Raw genomic sequence first — 20,858 nt, 5'->3', positions numbered from 1 at the left:
ATGCACATGGCAGATGATTTAAAAAAGCACCTGATACATCTCCATCTCCATTTCCTGCTTCATTTCTCTGGACTGGATTTCTAACAAGGAAGTTCTACACAAGGACTGATGACCCACAGACCATTTGGGTTATTCCAGAGAGACTTTTGCAAGCTAGCAGTTTATTCCATCACTGCTATAAACCTGATATATAGACTTTGCAATCACTTGTATGTATATGATCTATTAACCATTTTAACTCTTTTTTTCTCTTCTTTTATTATTAAACCTTTAGTTTTTAGTTTTACTAAAGGATTGGCATCAGTGTTATTATTGGGTAAGATCTGAGTTATATATTGGCCTGGCTAGGTGGCTGGTCCCTTCAGATAGGAAGGACCCTATAACTAATAAAATTGCTTTTCAGTAACCACTCATCATAAAGTCTAGTGTCTGGGCGGAGAGCCCAGGGCTGGAATGCCTAAGGAGACTGCATTTTGACTTCTTGTAACCAGTGAGGTGACATGAAAGTTCACTTTTGTTACTAACTTGGTATAATTTAATGATAGAAAAACCACCAGTTTGGGGTGAGCCTGCCCTGTTTCTCAGTGGTCTGTCCTGAATTTGGCATCCTTAGCTGGGACCCACTGAGGCACAGTGACAGTGCCTAAAGATTCAGATAGGTGCCTGGTGGAATTTTCAAAAGCTCCTAAGGAGGCACTTTGGAGTCAGCCAATTGTAATTAGGCAGCTGTCCTGTTCAGGCAGTTTGCAAATCCCACTAGGCCCCTATCTGCCTCTTTAGGTGCCTAAATACCTTTGAACATCTGGCCCTTAGAAGTCTAAGTCTCATTAAAAGTCAACAGGACTTAGGCATCTTTTCAGTATTTTACCTTAGATCTAACTCTCAATGTTAAAAATATTTTTTTCAATTTGATCAAAAATAACAATTACAAAGACTTGTATCGAGTGGCCAAAGAAAATAAAAGGGCACTATGCTGATTTCTTACAAACAGAAATCAATGTATAGTCTTTCTCTTATGCAATTGTATGTATCACAAGGCAAAAGAAATCAGAAAAAGTCCCAACAGGACATGAATAGATTTTCACAGTGTGTGTGTCACCAATAAAAATCAGATTTGAAGACTGAGAAATAACAAACATTTTCAAAAGTTATCTAGATTTTTTCCTAAGAAGAGTGGTATAAAATAGCATCTTCCTTTAATTGGACTTCCTTCCAGTGCTGCAAGGTTTGCATTGCTGCCACTCAGGTGTAAGGGTCTGCCCATGAAGATCCTGTTGCAGGATCATGGCTGCAACTATAAAATCAAAGTCCGGCTACATGTTGCAGGTACCTCTATGGCAGTCCTTGTATACTCGCGTCAACAAAGTAATGCCCCAAACTCCTCATTAGCAACAGAAATATACAGAGGGCTACAAAAGGGATTTATGTGCCTAATTGCAACTTGAGGTAACAAAATCCAAAATTTAGATCCTCAAAACCCCCACTCAGCTGCTGCCTAACCTGGTAAGAGCCTAACTTCTCACTGGTAAAGTTCCTTGCACTACTCTTCTGCTGGGGGACCATGTGCATTGCCATGTATGTTTTGATGCCCAGGATCCTAGCACACATCTAAACCCTGGTGGGATCCTCAATTTATCTGACCGGTGGGGCTTGCTTTTCAGAGCAGGTCCATCAGCTCAGGCTCTCTGCAAAATGGGGAGGTGGTGGTGGCTCTTTTATATGCAATTGCCCAATGAGTAGAGCACTGACATAGAATGCAGGAGAGCTGGGTTCAACTCCTGACTCCATCTGATGTGGAGCAGGGGCTCAAACCCAGATCTCCCACATGAGTTCTCCTAAACACCAGGCAATGTGATATTCTGGCATGTGTCTTTCTTAGTCTCTTCTGTTGAAGCTGTTCCACTATGTATAGGATATTTAACTAGTCATTGAGCTAGAGAGAGTGAAAGTGACTCTTGAAATTAGGTCTCCAACTTCCTGGATGAGTGCTTTTACCACTGGACTAAATATCATAGTGGGAGCAGTGGAACCCTTACCAGTATTGTTTTATGCAGGACGCAATCTGGTAGGCAGCTTCTAAAAAGTGGCTGTGGGTATGCCTACAAATCTGCCAGCAAGCACCTTGCGGACTTTACCAGCAGAAATATAAGCACCTTGGGACTTTAGATGCCTACAGGGTGAGGCAGAAACTAAGCAGGAGTTTTGAGGATCTAACTTTTTTATTTCAGCGCCTAAAGTAGCAGGATGATGCCTAACTCCCTTCTGAAAAAATTACCTGTTATATCTGGTTCAGACTACGTTTAGCAGCACTACATTTAGCAGCATGCCTACATATTGTATATGTGACTAGCATATATTAAATACACACACAGAGAGACCTCATATAACATGTACAGAATAATCTTCCCAACATCAGTGTGAAATTATATTAATGCAAGACGCTTACAAGCATCTGTGTTAGTGATTATTTATATGATTTTTCATAAGAATATAAAATTCCTTCAATTTTAAAAATTAAAAATCTTTGCAACTGTTAACAACTACTAACCTGCTGTAGAAGCCATTTGTTCTGTATCTTTTAAAAGTCCCAGGAAATTTGACAGGTAAAATTAGATGAGGGTGAAAAGGGCTACAATATTAAGAATTGGCAGGCTGACAACAGGCATGAGTAGCCTTTCTTCTTCACTACAGATTTTAAAAAAAGATTTTATTTTTGATCCAAAGATAAGGTTATTTCGTATCTCCTGTTTTTTATGCCATGACCCTTTATGCTGTGCCTGAAGTATGATATGTCTTTTGTCGTTAGACAAAGTGTTGTTTTCCTTTGCCTGCTGCAAAGCCATTACATGCCACGTTTACCAGAATTTCTTCAACAAGAGCCTCTCAGATTTCTAAAGTGTTAAATTGAGGTTATTCAGTCAGACCTTTGGAATAGATTGTTAGAGTACTTGCTGACATTGCTGATGTTATTGTACATAAATTACTAGTAAAAGTAATTGTTCCATTTGAAAAAAATCTGAACAGGATTGTGATTGTGATGTATACTTTCTTCATTAAGGGTGTAATCCAGAACTCACTGAAGTCAATTGGAGTTTTCCACTGACTAAAATGAGCTTTGGCTTGGGCCTTAATGAGACAATCTGAATGAAAACAGTTCTCTTTAAGGGCAAAAATTTACTTCTTGGATTTAGATATTGAATCTGATATTTAATAATTAGAGCTAACTAGAGAATAACAATTCTTTTCACAGAAACATTGAGGTTTTGAAATTTTCATTCCTCAGTGGAACAAAACCAAAATCTTTTGAACATTTTGAACAACAAAATTGTATCAAAATGTTTGTTTTTGAAATGTGCATGTGTAGCCTAGTTAGGGATGTGGGAGATTCAGGTTCAAGTCCTGCCTCTGGTTAATTCAAAGCAGAAATCATCATTCCACATCACTAGAATTCAGGCAGAACAAAGACTTGAACCAGGGTCTCCTGAATTCCAGGCCAGTACCATTATTAACAGGCTGTAAGAGCAGGAGCATGTGTCTCTTTCCTGCCTGGAGGCAACAAACAGTTCCAATGACGACTTAGACATTACTGAAACATCTCCAAAAAATGGTTTGGTTTTGAAGATCCAACCAGCTCTATTAACAATGCCAGCAGAATAGTGGAATCAGGAATCTTTCCTGTGGAATAGAGAAAAGAATATCGCCTTTACTTGTAAATAGAAATGCAGTCTGTATAGTGTTTGGTGTACATGTAGATTGAGAAGGTAGACAGCATGGACTTCTTCCCATCAGTTTCAAATGGTCCACAGATTCACAGATTTTAAGGACAAAAGGACCATTATCATAGTCTACTCTGATCTCCTGTATAATACAGGCCGTTTAGAATTCCTCCACCAATCCCATAACTTCCTCTTGAACTACAGCATATCTTTAAAACAGACATCCACTTTGATTTAAAGACTGCAAGTGATGGAGAATCCACCACATCCCTAGGTTCTAATGGTTAATAACCCTCACTTTTAAAAAAGAGGGGCCTTAGCAAGCTTCATCTTCCAGCTATGGGATCTAAGTGCCTTTGTCTCATAGATTAAGGAACTCTCTACTACCTTCTTCCCAGTAAGGTATTTATAGACCATGATCAAGTCACCTCTTTAACTGCTGTGGGATAAACTAAACAGACTGAGCTTCTTTAGTCTTCCACTATAACAGGCATGTTTTCCAGACCTCAGTCATTCTAGTATCTCTTCTCTCAACCCTGGCTAATTTGTCAACATCCTTTATTATTATTTTGTTAGTTTGTAGTGCAATAGCACCTAGAAACTCCAACTGTAGACCATGCCCCTATTGTGCTAAGCACTATACAAACACATAAACAAAAATTCCCTTCCCCAAGGGGGAAGTATCCTAGTAACTGTCTCATTAATGCCATATACGGTGGTAATCACACCTCTCTACTGCTGCTCAATATTCTCTTGTTTATACCTCCAAGGGCTACATTTTTTTTTTAGCCACCACAACGCTACGGGGGGTCAAGCTCAGCTGGTTTTCCACCATGATCTTTAAGTCCCTTTTTGAGTCCCTGCTTTTCAAAATATAGCCCCCCATTCCATAAGTGTGACCTACATTCTTGGTTCCTAGACCTACGATTCAGCATTTAGCTATATTAAAACACGTTGTTCACGTAAGCCCATTTACTATGTGATCCACATCTGTAGAACTGACCTGGCCTTATTATTTACCAAACCAGCAAATGTTTGTGTCAGCTGCTAACTTTGCCAACAATGATCTTATGATTTCTTCTAGATATAAGATTATCATTAGGCCAAGAACGCAGTCCTGTGGACCCTATCAGAACTGCCTCAATTGGATGACTCCTCCACATTTACACCTAGTTTTTGATATCTATCAGTTTTTAATCCATATAAGATGTGGATTGATTTTGTACATTGATTTTGTATAGGTTTTTCATAATCAGAATTTTATGCAGTACTGAATACCATATAGAAGTCTAGATATGTTATGTCAACAGTTATCTTTGTCAGCCAAACTTGTAACCTGATCATAAAACAATAATGTGTTTGCTTGACAAGACCTATTTTACACAAAACCATATTTATTGGCTTTAATTATTCTACCATGCATTAATTCTTTAATGATTGCATCCCATATCAGGCTTTCTATGATTTTGCCGGGGATCAATGTCAGGCTAACTGACCTACAGTTATACAGGTCATCCCCTTTGCTGTTTTTAAATATCGGTACAACATGTGCTTTCTTCTAGTCCTCTGCAACTTCCCCAAGTTATCCAGTCCTGCAGATTTAAAATATGATTTACATTAACAGTTACTCTTTAACATCCTTCCCAGTTATTGTTGTAGAAGAATTTCATTATCATTGTAAATTGTGAATATCCAGCTTCTTGATTATGATGCTTTCCTTGTTTGCATCGATTTTAGCATGCACCAATTTCAGTCCGTCTCTCCCCCCCCACTCTCTCTATACTTATTTATGGTCCAGATTGTCCCCTCCCCTCATAAAACCTATAGCAAGGGGCTCTGGGAGGCAATATATTACTTTGTAGAGCTCTCCTCACATCATACTATCAGGGGGAGAGAGGTTTGCCAGAAGGCATGCCCCTAAACAAGAAAGATTCTTGCGCATCTGCAGGAGAACATGTGCCTTTTCACTAATTGTAGCCCCAGCCCCTCTTGCCTGGTTCCTTGACTGCTGCAGACCACAAGTCTTCTGGTAAGGGGTAGGCTCCACAGAAGTGATAACACAGAGAACTATACTATCTTCTCCTGGGATTCTCTGCAGATGAGGATGCACTTCTCTATGGCCACCTAATTTCCACTCCTCCTCCCCCGGCTCCAGAGTGGGCCATGTTAATTAATCATTTGACCAATTGCTTGCTATGTGTAACTACAACACAAGTGTTAGACAATCAGTCTGTTGTAACATTGTTTCAACAGTAACAAAACCAGGAATAGAGTTAAGTTGCAGAATTATAGAAGTATAAGATTGATCAGTAGTTAAAAGGAATAATTATGTAGTAGATATCTAAATAAGGAAGGCGAAAACACAAGACCTGTAGGCTGAGGCCTGCAAGATTTTAACCTTCGCTATTTTAGGCCTTGGAGACAAGAAATGCTGACATAAGTGACTGAAGAATAACCTGATGCCATAAGATTATGGGAAAAGAGGTACCACGGGGTAATGCTGCAAAAAATTAGCTGGAAGATTATTTTTAAATCACAAAAAATGCGACAGAGTCACATCTGTCTCTAACATGTGTCTTCATTGCAGGATACAGGTTGTACATCAATGTTAATGAAACTAACAGGAACTATACACAACCTATAGGAAATGGAGTCCCTCAGGTTTCTAGGAGACACCAATAAGGAAAAAGAGAGTTGACACTTTCATGCACACGTGCAGAATGTACATATACAGAGAATCACATTATAAAAAGGGGGTGCTCAGAGCGGGAAAATTAAGCTTCCTATGGGAAAACTCCCGCAGGAATCATCCCTCTACTGATGATCAATCAATGGGAGACCCATCAGACCCTAACACTATCTAGGAGGATGTGAATATCTCTATAGTTAATACTGGTTCATGGATATATTTAGGAGTTGTATATGCTGTGACATTCACAACTTTGTTGGTAACTTTAATAAAATTGATAACAGACAGTGGACCTTGTTCTTTTGATTGTATGTGTTACTTGCCTATGGTTTCATGTGTTCCTATGAGCTCTACATCTGAAATAAGCAGAGGTAACTCTGCTCAACTCGAAACTGTAGCTGCCAGAGACAAACCCTCGATGGTGTAACATAACATCATTAAAACTAACTTTAAATAAAAATAAAGGCTACACCAAGAGCCTGTAGAAAGGCCTCCACAGGTTCTGGAGGAGATTTGAGGAGTCGGTGCCTCAGTGGTGGCTGTTCTCCCACTTCTGCACAGTAGTGGAGAGACCCATACATGGAGGATCTTGTAGTGTGCAGATCGGATAGGGCTAAGTTATGCCATTAAATAAAACTTACAGCTATTCATTTTTGTTGACTTTAAATATAGTAGGAAATATTTGCTAAAACCATTTAGAAACTTTTATACTGTATTAGCAGATCATGTCTCATTCAGTCTGTCAGGTTTGACATAACACAGTCAGTTATGTTGTGTAATGTGACAGGCTGACATAATTGGAGCTGTCGTGTCACCTAATGATAGACCATACGTGAAAAATGGGGAAAAAAAGACATGGCTCAAAATATCATAGCTAAGATGATGATGGCTTTCAGTAAAAATTATGCTCTTGCTAATTAAATTAATTTCAAAACTATAATATATGTACATATGTGTAAGTCTGTATGTGTTACACATGCACACATTATATCTATATATAGAATTATAATAATTTACATTTTTATGGAAAATCCCTATAGAATTTAATATGGGTGAAACCAATAGGAGTCTATAGAAATGTAATAGCATTATATAAAAATTGCTCTAACATTCTATAGAATTAAATAGCTAATAACATTCTTTTTATAGGACTTTTTAAAACCATCTTACAAGAAAATTCTATCATATGGTTAAAATATATATAAATATTATCATGTAATTAAATTCTAGAGGATAGCTCCATAAGACTGGTGTCATTTGGCTTGAAAGACTCCAAAGGAATGTACAGTGTTATATTTATTACCTGTAGATTTACCCACATACAGCAAAGTTGTAGTACTATTCCCCATTGAGAACCTGCATACAGTCACAGTAAATGCTTGGGAATTTTTAGAGAACATCTGTTACTGTTACTTTGTGATGGCTATTACTATTATACTGCAGTAATGCAGTGTTGTTGTAGCCATGCTGGTGTGAAGATATTAGAGAGACAATTAGAAGAAAAAGAGGAGCTCTGTGTATCTCGTATGCTTGTCTCTCTCACCAACAGAAGCTGGTCCAATAAACAATATTACCTCACCTACCTTGTGTCTCTAATGCCAGTTCAAATGAACACAAATTATGCAAAAGTATTTTGTCCAAAGTTTTGTATTTTACGAAAAGCATCTAAAATCTTGTACTCCAGAACTCTGACCTTGCGGAATGCTATCGTTCTAGAATGCTATGAAAAGTAAAAGGTGCACATTTTCCTTGTCACAACAGCTGAGCACTGTCAACTCCCATTATCTTCAATGGGAGTTGAGGGCTCTCAGCACTTTGTAGGTCTGGGACCCAAATGAAGATCTCTGTAATTTCCAACTGTTAACCATGGACCCAGCTGTGCAGGCCATGCCCAGGAGAAACTCCTTACTCGGTAAGGGCTGAATGATTGCGTCCCCTGGGATCAATTTTTCTGACTACTTCTATATGATCACATGATTTGCCAGAGGTAATTTGACACAAATCTAGACTTTGTCATACATCCATTTATAACAGATACTTTTCCTTTGTGAGTTCCCTTCCTTTTTAATTAAAAAAAGGACTCCTGGTTGTTTTAACCCAGCTGTGTATTTCTTTAGTAAATAAGGAGTCTTCATTAATTTAATTTATTAAACATTTTACAACATAATGGAGGAATATACTCACTTTTTCCTTCTCAAACTGATATTGTAAAGAAGCAAACAAGATTATACAAAGCCGTTAAAAACAAGAACTCATGACATTTAAAATGTATGCACAGATTCCCCAAGAGAAAATAAAAACACATTCAGGAGGAACTCACTTCATAAAGATGAAGTGACACAGAGTTTTATCTAAATGAAGTAAAATCCATGTAGGGGAAATAATACAGCTGCCAGTTACTTACCAACAGAAATTCAAGGTTGGAGAATACAGCATGAGAAGGAGAGCTACCAAAATACCAGCTATTGATCTAGGTCATCCCCTCCTGTAGTAAATCCTGCAGGGGTGGGGGATGTAGATAGGAAATCTCTCTGGGCAAAGATCTGTTCACAACATCCTGTCAGGGGTAGGTCATGTGGCTATTCCATAACATTTATTTTTTCAAGGGCCTTTCTTTTAAATTATTTTAGATTTATTAGAGCCAACTAATATGCTAGTCTATAATGTTATAGAGAAACAAGAAAAGTATATATATTGATTGATGGTTATTTTTTAATATGTGCAATATGTTTTTTTAACAAATAAATGCAGTACCATGAGGTTAGCCAAGCTAGAAATGTGTGAACAAATAATTTTTGGTCCACCAGCAGTTCTGAAAAATCAGCAACAAGTCAGGTCAAACTGAATCCCAAATATTTTGGAATTCTCAGTTAATTGAAAATGTTAGAAAAGTTTCATTTCAGCTCAAATGAAATGTTTTGTTTCACACAAAATATTTTGTGTCAGGTTTTTTTTAATAAAAACAAAGGAAATAAAGGGCTAGATTCATAAAACAAGAGGAGGTGGTAATGCTCCCTCATTCCCCCCAACCTTTGTACCAATTAGCCCAATGGTTAGGACACTCACCTAGGATGCAAGACACCCAGGCACAAGTCCCTGCTCCAGGGCAGAAATTTGAACCTGGATCACCTGCAGTCAAAGGAAATGAAGGATTAGATTCACAAAACTGGTCTGGAGTTAGGGACTTGTATCCAAGTCTCCCCGCCATCTGAGTGCCTTAACCACCAGGAGATTGGCTATTCTGAAGTGGGCTGCTCTCAGTCTCTCCTGCCAAAGCAGTTCCACTTCGAATAAAATACTTCAATCATCATTGAATAGCCGCAAGAATACCTCTATTGGCTGGTGGTTAAGGCATGTGCCTGGGAGTGGGGAGACCTATGTTGAAGTCCCAGAGCAGTGATTCAAAGCATCTCAAGTGAGCACCTTAACCACTTGCCTATTGGGTGTGAGGCTGGCATTATCACCAGTGGTTTTGTGAATGTTTCCTTAATCTCCTCATAAATCTATCCCAAATAATCAAAATGGTTCATTTTGATACTGTAAAAATGGTTCATTTGATACTGGCAGAAAAACAAGATGTTCAGGCCAAAAGCGTTCACCAGAATCAACCCAAATTTGCTGACTGTTTTGGTCAACCCTAATCTGCCTTCTTTGGTAACAAAAAAGATTAATCCAAAAAAATTCGCCCAGCTCTAATACCAGCTTTCCTGCAATGCAAATACCCAGCTTGAATTCACGTGAAATTGGATCCTCTTTCCTATTTACTTTTAAATATGGTAAACAATGCAATAGTCTTTAAGGAATATGTTATTGATAGGAGAGAATAAAATTCATCATTTGGAAAAACAGAGTCTATTAATGCTGTTTTCTTTTTCAGAAGAACTTCATTTCACAGTTTCTCAGCAGCGCTCAGAGTGCTTGATCAGTTCAAAAACAGGCAAAGTTAATTAATGATTTCAATTTCAAAGCACCTTTGATTAACTGAAACCAGTACATAGAGAGGCAAACTACTTTTCATTAATGATTCTTTTTATCGTTTCTATTATAAAATGCCTCTAATAGACAGCACATATTTTCAAAACAGCCTGTAATATTAGATTAGAAAACTAATGCTGTTCACATCTGGGTACATGAGCAAAAACAATTAAATTTAATAATAATGAATAAAAAAAAAACTTACAGTAATTCATCATGCTGCTACTGTCGCATGAGCAGTGAAGTCTGAGTGGGTGCCAAATTAAAAAATGAATCCATAAAAATATGCCAATTACTATAACTGTAATAAAATTCCAATCCCTGTTCAAGTGAATGTGAACCATAATAATCATTCTGAATCTCAGTGGGGCCTTTGGAATTTGCATTTCAAAATTGCCCCCAAACATACAATAGACAAGAGTAGTGATGTATATTAACTTTAGAGATCATATACAGCACAACAAGCCAAGTAAAATAGTGGCTGTCAAGGTTCCTTCCCTACTCTGAACTCTAGGGTACAGATGTGGTGACCTGCATGAAAGACCCCCTAAGCTTATTCTTACCAGTTTAGGTTAAAAACTTCCCCAAGGTACAAACTTTGCCTTGTCCTTGAACCCTATGCTGCCACCACCAAGCGTGTTAAACAAAGAACAGGGAAAGAGCCCACTTGGAGACATCTTCCCCCAAAACATCCCCTCAAGCCCTACACCCCCTTTCCTGGGGAAGGCTTGATAAAAATCCTCACCCACAGGATTGTACAGGTGAACACAGACCCAAATCCTTGGATCTTAAGAACAATGAAAAAGCAATCAGGTTCTTAAAAGAAGAATTTTAATTAAAGAAAAGGTAAAAGAATCACCTCTGTAAAATCAGGATAGTAAATACCTTACAGGTAATCAGATTCAAAACATAGAGAATCCCTCTAGGCAAAATCTTAAGTTACAAAAAGACACAAAAACAGGAATATACATTCCATTCAGCACAGCGTATTTTACCAGCCATTTAACAAAAGGAAATCTAACACATTTCTAGCTAGATTACTTACTAACAGGTTTCAGAGGAACAGCCGTGTTAGTCTGTATTCGCAAAAAGAAAAGGAGTACTTGTGGCACCTTAGAGACTAACCAATTTATTTGAGCATGAGCTTTCGTGAGCTACAGCATCTGATGAAGTGAGCTGTAGCTCACGAAAGCTCATGCTCAAATAAATTGGTTAGTCTCTAAGGTGCCACAAGTACTCCTTTTCTTATTACTTACTAACTTTACAGAAGTTCTGAGTCTGCATTCCTGTGTTCCAGGCAAAAGCATCACCCAGACAGGCAAACCCTCTGTTTCCCCCCACTCCAGATTTGAAAGTATCTTGTCTCCTCATTGGTCATTTTAGTCAGGTGCCAGTGAGGTTATCTTAGCTTCTTAACCCTTTACAGGTGAAAGTGTTTTGCCTCTGGCCAGGAGGGATTTTATAGCACTGTATACAGAAAGGTGATTACCCTTCCCTTTATTTTTATGACAGGCCCAGACTCATTCATTTTTTTTTACAAGATATTGTAGACAAACCTAAATTGCAGTAAGTGGGGAGATCAATCTAAGTTACACAACATCAGCTACATGAATAACATAGCTGAAGTCAACGTACTTAGATCTACTTACCGTGGAGTCTACACTACGCGATGTCGACTGGGGACGCTCTCCCTTCGACTCCCCTTGCGCTTCTTATTCAGGTGGAGTTCAGGAGTCGACGGGAGAATGATTGGCGGTTGACCCGCTAAATTGACCGCTGATGCATCAATAGCTGCATGTCGAACCCCCGGGAAGTGTAGACAAGCCCTTAGTGTTCCTACACTTATTATGCTGTTTCCTAAATTTAATCAATGGTCTCAAAATACTTTGCATATTTTTCCCAAAATCATTATTTGTATACTGAAAGCTTCTGAAGGCACATACATATGATTCTGATTATTTAAGCATCCAGCATTCTTCTCAGTTTTGTATACAGTGTCATTTGTCAAGCTTAGGAAATAGGGTTAAGAGTAAATAGAGAACTCTGTATGTTCAGAAGTTTTTAAAGTGTCCTCTTACACATCTTTTACTGCAAACAAACTTCCCTTTCAGCAGTTAAGAATCGATTGTTACTTGTTACAGCCAAGAAGAGTATTGTATAAATGTCATTTAAGCAATGCAGATGCATTCATCAATGTGAGGGTCATCTTACCTTGTTCCATATGAAAGAGGATAAGCCTTGCAAGAGTGACTTTCATGATGGACTCTCCATGACCAGTTGCAGAGACAGCACCAACAAGGTTGTCAGCATAGCCACCTGAACCTATTTACAAACAGCATGTAAATAATATGGACCAGTATAATCTGCTTGGCAATTTTGGCACAAATGTTTGTAAACAAAGCAAATTTACTCTCAGTCATTGTCACAAGAAAAGCTTTGAAATACTTTACATTTATTATTTTGCACTGCACAGCCCCTAAAATAAAATAGGAACTTACCATTTAAGGCCTACAAACCCTGAAGCAAGCAGATACTTTTGATGGCTCAGTTTCCCACAGCCACTGTACTTCAATGGGACTCCTTACTTTGGTAAGGACTACTCAGATGAGTCGGGGTTTCAAGGAGTGGGTCCTAAGAGCTGCTAACATTTCAGAAGCATCCAAAACAAAATATAAGTCTCCTTCAGGGCAACTAGTTCTTTAATATAAGTGAATTATTCAAATGTGAATTTCACAGGACCCTTCTGATCTCCATTTATCTCTCCAGAACCCCACCACCACCATTTTGGCTGATACTTGACTCTGTTCCTCGGGCACTGGTAAGTGATATAATTTCCCTTACTAATTCCCCATCCGAGTGCACAGTTTGAAAAAGGATAGCAATTACATTTAATGCACATTTCATTCTCAGAACCTATTTGCAGAAGAACATTACAGAAGTAATTAATGTGCTTTGTCGTGGGAGGAGTCAAAGTAAATGTTCCCCCAGCACCCAAATGTAGTCACAGCTCATTCCATTATTTGGGAGCTCATTGATAAACCTTTCCTACATGTCTGTAGCCAACCATGGACTGCACTGTCAGTGAATTTCAGGAGTGAATTTGACTCTTTATGAATAGTGCTTCTCTTTTTCACAGCAGAAGCCTTGATATCTTTCCTGAATCTGTTGCTTTTCCTCCCCCTCCCCTTGCAAAAACCATATCTTAGTATTCTCCTGGCACACCAGTGAGGCAGTCTAGAAATAATTTGTCTTTTTCCCTAAAACAAAAGTTTTCTGCAGACATTTTGCTTTCCTCAGCAGTATGAATGTGTTTTCTGAAAATATCATGTAAAGAGAAAAAAGACTTGCATAGGCAACGCTGCCACAAGACCCATAAAGTAAATGACTTTTATTGTATGAATGGAAGTCTAATCAATTGGCCAAATTTATCAGCAGGCCTCATATATACACTCACAAAATTTGCAAGTGCATCCTTTTGCATTCACTAAGACCTGCATTTGTGTGCTTAACTTATGCATATGCAAATGGAATTCAATCTGAGCAGAAATATGCAAACAGCGGCATCTGAAAATCTATGGGCATATATAGGGAGGCTGGTTGAAAATATGGCCTTAAATATTCATTTAATAATTAAAACTATTAAAGAATGTTCATTTAAGATAAAGGTAATATTGAACTGAAGAGATTTTCCAACTTACAAGATATATATTTTTAAAAAGCTAAGTTTGTTTCCCTTGCTTTAAGAAAATCATTATTATCTAGAAGGGAATATAAAACGATATTGTCAATAGGGTGACCAGATGTCCCGATTTTATAGGGACAGTCCCGATTTTTGGCTCTTTTTCTTATATTGGCTCCTATTACCTCCCCACCCCCTGTCCTGATTTTTTACACTTGCTGTCTGGTCACCCTAATTGTCCATGTGTTAACTACAGTGTCAGAATAGCCCTGGATATCAGACAGTTGCTGATGATGGCCATAAGATTTCTGGAATATAAATACAAGGCATATCAGCTCATTTCATTACTCCTTTATATGATCTATCTAGTGCTGCTAGCCACTGGAAATGTTAATGATTTTTCATAATTTATGTAAATCCCCAACTGTGATTTTTCCATGTATTATAGATGCAAAATATTTCTTTTCTTTCAAGTAGTCAAAAGTTCTTATTTTCCAAGAAAATGTTATTTTAGCTACTAGATGGCTTATATGGAATGACATGGTGATATCAGTCCAGTTCCTTGCAGACAGATATTCACATCAAAATGTCACCATAATACACTGTGTTTTTGCAAATGCTTTTGCACATGCTTAGTATTAGATATGTAACTACTGCTATTGAAGTCAATAGAACACATGTGAGTAAAGTCAGGCCATATGTAAGTGTTTGATGGACTGGAGCTGTAGTTAGTAACCTTTTTGCCAGTATCAATAGCAAGTCCAAAACCAGAATGAGCATGAAGACTGAGGTCTCATCTCTTACTGGGTGGCCCCTGAGTCAGGGTGGAGAGACTTTGACAAGGAAGTCTGGAGAAATTTGCAGTGAGATTGCCTGTGCTGTACTTCATCTGCAGTTAAATAGAGCGCACAGCAGTCAAACTGGTACCTTTCTTAAGCAATATATTCACTCCATTCACTCAAAAATATTACAAAGACTCAGAAGAACATGAATTCTGCACTCTTGGAAAGGATGGATTTCTGTGATAAGCAGCTTTTTGTAGTGCTAGTCAAGGGACCTGACAAGAAGATGATTGTGTGCGTGACTGTAAACTGCAAGATGATGATGCTTTCTTGACAAGAAAAAAGTGAGCAGTAATACATGTGAGAGAAAGCTCTTGAAGCCTATGACCAAAAGCTGCAGAGTCTCAGGAATCATAGAATCATAGAATATCAGAGTTGGAAGGGACCTCAGGAGGTCATCTAATCCAACCTCCTGCTGAAAGCAGGACCAATCCCCAATTAAATCATCCCAGCCAGGACTTTGTCAAGCCTGACCTTAAAAACTTCTAAGGAAGGAGATTTTACCACCTCAAATCCCATTACCTACAGTGCCTAACACATTCCAGTATTTCACCACCCTCCTAGTGAAAAAGTTTTTCCTAATATCCAACCTAAACCTCCCCCACTGCAACTTGAGACCATTACTCCTTGTCCTGTCATCTGGTATCACTGAGAATAGTCTAGAACCATCCTCTTTGGAACCACCTCTCAGGTCGTTGAAAGCAGCTATCAAATCCCCCCTCATTCTTCTCTTCTGCAGACTAAACAATCCCAGTTCCCTCAGCCTCTCCTCATGAGTCATGTGTTCCAGACACCTAATCATTTTTGTTGCCCTTCGCTGGACTCTCTCCAATTTTTCCACATCCTTCTTGTAGTGTGGGGCCCAAAACTGGACACAGTACTCCAGATGAGGCCTCACCAATGTCGAATAGAGGGGAATGATCACATCCCTCGATCTGCTGGCTATGCCCCTACGTATACATCCCACAGTGCCATTGGCCTTCTTGGCAACAAGGGCACACTGTTAACTCATATCCAGCTTCTCATCCACTGTCACCCCTAGGTCCTTTTCCGCAGAACTGCTGCCTAGCCATTCGGTCCCTAGTCTGTAGTGGTGCAGTGGATTCTTCCATCCTAAGTGCAGGACCCTGCACTTATCCTTGTTGAACCTCATCAGATTTCTTTTGGCCCAATCCTCCAATTTGTCTAGGTCCCTCTGTATCCTATCCCTACCTGCCACCATATCTACCACTCCTCCTAGTTTAGTGTCATCTGCAAACTTGCTGAGAGTGCAATCCACACCATCCTCCAGATCATTTATGAAGATATTGAACAAAACCGGCCCCAGGACCGACCCTTGGGGCACTCCACTTGATACCGGCTGCCATCTAGACATGGAGCCACTACCCGTTGAGCCCAACAATCTAGCCAACTTTCTACCCACCTTATAGTGCATTCATCCAGCCCATACTTCTTTAACTTTCTGACAAGAATACTGTGGGAGACTGTGTCAAAAGCTTTGCTAAAGTCAAGAATCCACTGCTTTCCCTTCATCCACAGAACCAGTAATCTCATCATAGAAGGCGATTAGATTAGGAGATGTAGGTGAATTGACTGGGAAGGAAAAACTTGACTTTCTTAATCATGTACTGTAGATGGCACAATTTTGAAACTAGTTCAGAAAACAAAAGTACCTTAATACGTGTCTCAGTATGCAGAAACAGGGATTTTGGCAGAGAATGGACATAAAAGGACTCATAAATACTAGATACACAGGTCATTAGAGCATGAGGAGAGCTGGACAGCTAAGCCATAGGTGCTGACTTCTACTGGCGCCGGTGGGTGCTCGAACCTGCTCTGCCCCGGCCCTGCCCCGACTCCACCCCTGCTCTACCCCTCCCGCCCCCATTCCAACCCCTTCCCCAAAGTCCCCACCCCCTCCCTGCCCCTATTGTGACTCCTTCCCCAAATCGCCACCCTGGCCCCACCTCTTCTCCACCTCCTTCCCTGAGCGTGCCACGTTCCTGCTCCTCCCTCCTCCCAGAGCTTGCTACAGCTGTTTGGCGGTGGCAAGTGCTGGGAGGTAGGCAGAGGAGCCGGAACATGGCACACTCAGGGCAGGAGGAGGTGGTGAGGTGAGGTGGAGCTTGGCTGCCGGTGGGTGCAGAGCACCCACTAATTTTTCCCTGTAGGTGCTCCAGCGCCGGAGCACCCATGGAGTTGGTGCCTATGAGCTGAGCATCAATCATTATGCTGAAGACCAGAATCTAGGTCAAATCCCATTACCTACAGTGCCTAAGAACACAGTGAATAGCTTTGTAAAACCTTTACTTTGCTAGAATTTATGGATAAGCAGACAAAAGTATTCTGCTCTGTATAAGGAGCTTAATTTAAGGCTACATCTATACTATGATCTAGGAATGTGATTCCCCTGCTCCCTACACATACTTGTGGTAGCTCTCATTGAGCTAGCATGACTATAAATAGCAGTGTAGCCATGGTAGCACAGATTGGAGAAACTCCAGAGAAGAGCAACAAAAATGATTAAAGGTCTAGAAAACGTGACCTACAAGGAAAGATTGAAAAAAATTGGCTTGTTTAGTCTGGAGAAGAAAAGATTGAGGGTGGATGTGATAACAGTCTTCAAGTACACAAAATGTTGTTATAAAGAGGAGGGTAATAAATTGTTCTGCTTAACCACTGAGGACAGCACAAGAAGTAATGGGCTTAAATTGCAGCAAGGAAGACATTAGGAAAAACTTCCTAACTGTAGGGATAGTTAAGTACTGGAACAAATTACCACAAGAGGCTGTGGAATCTGTGTTATGGTCTAAGACAAACACCTGTCAAGGATGGTCTTAATAGTACTTAGTCCTGCCTCAGTGCAGGGGACTGGACTAGATGACCTATCGAGGTTCCTTCCAGTCCTATATTTCTGCAATTCTATAGCAGTAACAGAGGCATAGCTTAGCTGTACTGAATATGTACTCATCAGTTTCATGCATGTTTGGGTATTGCATGGAGAAGGCATGCATCTGCTCCCACCACTGATGCTACCCTGGCTACACTGCTATTTATACTCATGCTACCTTAATGATAGCTACCATGAGTATATGTATACATAAGCACCAATTATTCCATGGGTGCTCCAGGGCTGGAGCACCCACAGAAAAAAAAATAGTGGGTGTTCAGCACCAACTGGCAACCCTGCGGATCACCACCTCCCCTTCCCCCCCCAACTCCTCCCACCTGCTGTCAGCCCCACCGATCAGCTCTTTCCCCTCCCTCCCAGCGCCTCCTGCCCGCTGCAATCAGCTGTTCAGCGGCATGCAGGGGGCGCTGGGCATGGGTACCAGGTTTGTATAATTTTTGGTGGTGGGAGGATGACAGACTAAATAAGCCCAGTTACCTCAGCCTCTCCTCATAAGTCATGTGCCCCAGCCCCCTAATCATGCCCTCCGCTGGACTCTCTTCAATTTGTGCACATCCTTTCTGTAGTGGGGGGTCCAAAACTGGACACAGTACTCCAGATGTGGCCTCACCAGTGCTGAATAGAGGGGAATGATCACTTACCTCGATCTGCTGGCAATGCTCCTACTAATGCAACCCAATATGCCATCTTGGCAAAAAGGACACACTGTTGACTCATATCCAGCTTCTCGTCAACTGTAATCCCCAGGTCCTTTTCTGGAGAAGTCGGTCCCCAGCCTATAGCAATGCATGTGATTCTTCCGTCCTATGTGCAGGATTTTGCACTTGTCCTTGTTGAACCTCATCAGATTTCTTTTGGCCCAATCCTCCAATTTGTCTAGGTCACTCGGCACCCTATCCCTACCCTCCAGTGTCTCTACCTCTCCCCTCAGCTTAGTGCCATCCGTGAACTTGCTGAGGGTGCAATCCATCCCATCATCCAGATCATTAATGAAGATGTTGAACAAAACTGGCCCTAGGAGAGACCTATGGGGCACTCCGCTTGATACTGGCTGCCAACTAGACATTGAGCCATTGACCATACCCGTTGAGCCCAACGATCTAGCCAGCTTTCTATCCACCTTATAGTCCATTCATCCAATCCATATAAAAAGGCTCTTTTTTAACTTGCTGGCAAGAATACCGTGGGAGACTGTGTCAAAAGATTTACTAAAGTCAAGATATATCATGTCTACCACTCTCCCCATATCCACAGTGCCAGTTATCTCATCACAGAAGGCAATGAGGTTGGTCAGGCATGACTTGACCTTGGTGAATCCATGTTGACTGTTCCTGATCACCTTCTTCAGGGCCAGCTTACAAAGCCCTGGCTGGGATGATTTAGTTGGGGTTGGTCCTGCTTTGAGCAAGGGGTTGGACTAGATGACCTCCTGAGGTCTCTTCCAACCCTAATCTTCTATGATTCTTTGAATGTGTGTATGTGAGCAGGGGAATCACACCCCTAGCTCATGGCATAGATGTAGCCTCAGATGAAGAAACAAATCAGAAAAGGAACCCTATGACTGTTTGAGACATACATCTTGATGGAGAGCAGCAGAAGTATGAAATACATGCACGTGAAAGATTTCTACTTGGTTACAAACAAAAAAAATTGGAAAAAGTTTTGTGAATACAGAGTGACTCAAAAGATATTTAAGATAAATATATGTAGACAATTAATGAAGCAAAAAGCATTTGCTTGATGGAAAGTGAATTGAAGAAGATCCATTAAAGTCAAATCACCTGCTACTGTTGATGTTTCTTAAGAAAAGGGATGCCTGTGGGAGTTTTGCCTGCATGAGATGTGCAGGAATAACCCCAATATGTTGATATTAGTTGACAAAGACTACTAATTTCACAGCCAACGTTTAAAATTGTAGAAGCAATCCTACCAGACGCAAGCAGAAGTAACATGATCACTTATTATTGAATCTGGTCAGTTAAATCTGACCACAGATTTCCACAGTAAGAAAAAAATGTAAGAGTACAAGAACATTAAATTGACAAAATAGTTATTTTCACGTAACACAGTTAATTCCCAACAAAAACCAGCCAGTGTGCCACTGTATGATGGTGATATTAATGTGTATTAAAGCAGTGCTTCAAAATCCCAGTCATGGAACAGAACTCCATTGTGCTAGCCGCTTTACAAACACAAAACAAAAGATGGTCCCTGACTCAAAGTGTTTACAATATAAGAGGGAAGATTCTGAATTCCAAGATTGCTATATCCTAGAAGATGTAAATTGATCACAAAGTGATTCATTGTGCCAGAGTGGAACATTGAAAGAACATTATTGTGAACTGTCATAGGGCCAGATTGCGTATACTTACAATCACAGTCTTATAATAGAAATCGCAAAGGAAGTGAAGAGGAGAAGGAAGGGCCCTGAATCCTCTCCACTTCTCTGCAGCTAAAGAACACAGCCTGAAGACTTCTGATGAGAACAGCACTTTCCTGGCACTCTTGGAACCCCTGGACCAGATCCTCAGGTGGTATAAATCAGCATCCTTCCATTGGCTTCAGATGAGCCGCAGTGATTTACCCCAGCTGGGGATCTGGTCCATTAAGCCTGCCCCAGTCACGAAGGCTTCAGGTACTCCTACTGAGGCAATTCATCTTTCTGCTGCCCCGTACTCTGCCAGAGGAGTCATAAAGACACAGTTTTGTCCATAAGGGGAATAAATGGGTGTTACCTGAACCTCCATGTAAACCAGCAGAAGTTGGCCAATTGGCAGCCCCTATGCCCTGATCCTTCAGGGACCTTAGGTCCTTGCATTAACATGGAAAAGTCACCAAGGCTGTGAAATAATAGGAGGGATTTCTGTACTGTAGTTGCACAATTAAATACACTGTCCATCTGCTACAGTGGTTTAATACAAATAGTGTGTAGGCTTTCTTAGTGACTTCAGATCATGGAAATACTAAGAACAATTAATTGTGTACTTTGCATATTATTGTTACCCTTCATAGCTCTCAGACTTTGAACTTGAATTTTGCTAGTTTA

General features: G+C 40.1%; 1 protein-coding gene across 9 annotated transcripts in view; it reads right to left on the bottom strand.

Annotated features, from left to right (window-relative positions):
* The window catches only part of LOC125634449 (isoaspartyl peptidase/L-asparaginase), a 258,209-nt gene that overhangs the window by 12,967 nt on the left and 224,384 nt on the right, over nucleotides 1-20,858 (bottom strand). For 6 of the 9 annotated variants that reach the window (XR_012667582.1, XR_012667583.1, XR_012667584.1 and 3 more), the window contains exons 6-7: nucleotides 12,592-12,702; nucleotides 9,472-9,534 (exon numbers count right to left, since the gene is read on the bottom strand). Coding sequence is in view for 5 of the 9 variants with exons in the window: in XM_075126503.1 (XP_074982604.1) it covers nucleotides 9,472-9,534; nucleotides 12,592-12,702 (174 nt within the window). In the remaining 4 variants the exon portion in view is untranslated. Of the gene's footprint in view, nucleotides 1-6,884; nucleotides 7,013-8,651; nucleotides 8,903-9,471; nucleotides 9,535-12,591; nucleotides 12,703-20,858 lie in introns of those variants that run through there. The other 3 variants (XM_075126507.1, XM_075126506.1, XM_075126504.1) reach the window with 3 other exon arrangements.

This window comes from Caretta caretta, chromosome 3 (genome assembly GCF_965140235.1).
Source record: "Caretta caretta isolate rCarCar2 chromosome 3, rCarCar1.hap1, whole genome shotgun sequence".
NCBI lineage: Eukaryota > Metazoa > Chordata > Testudines > Cheloniidae > Caretta > Caretta caretta.
Note: the sequence above shows the minus strand (reverse complement) of the source record. Positions and strands in the feature narration are given on the sequence as shown.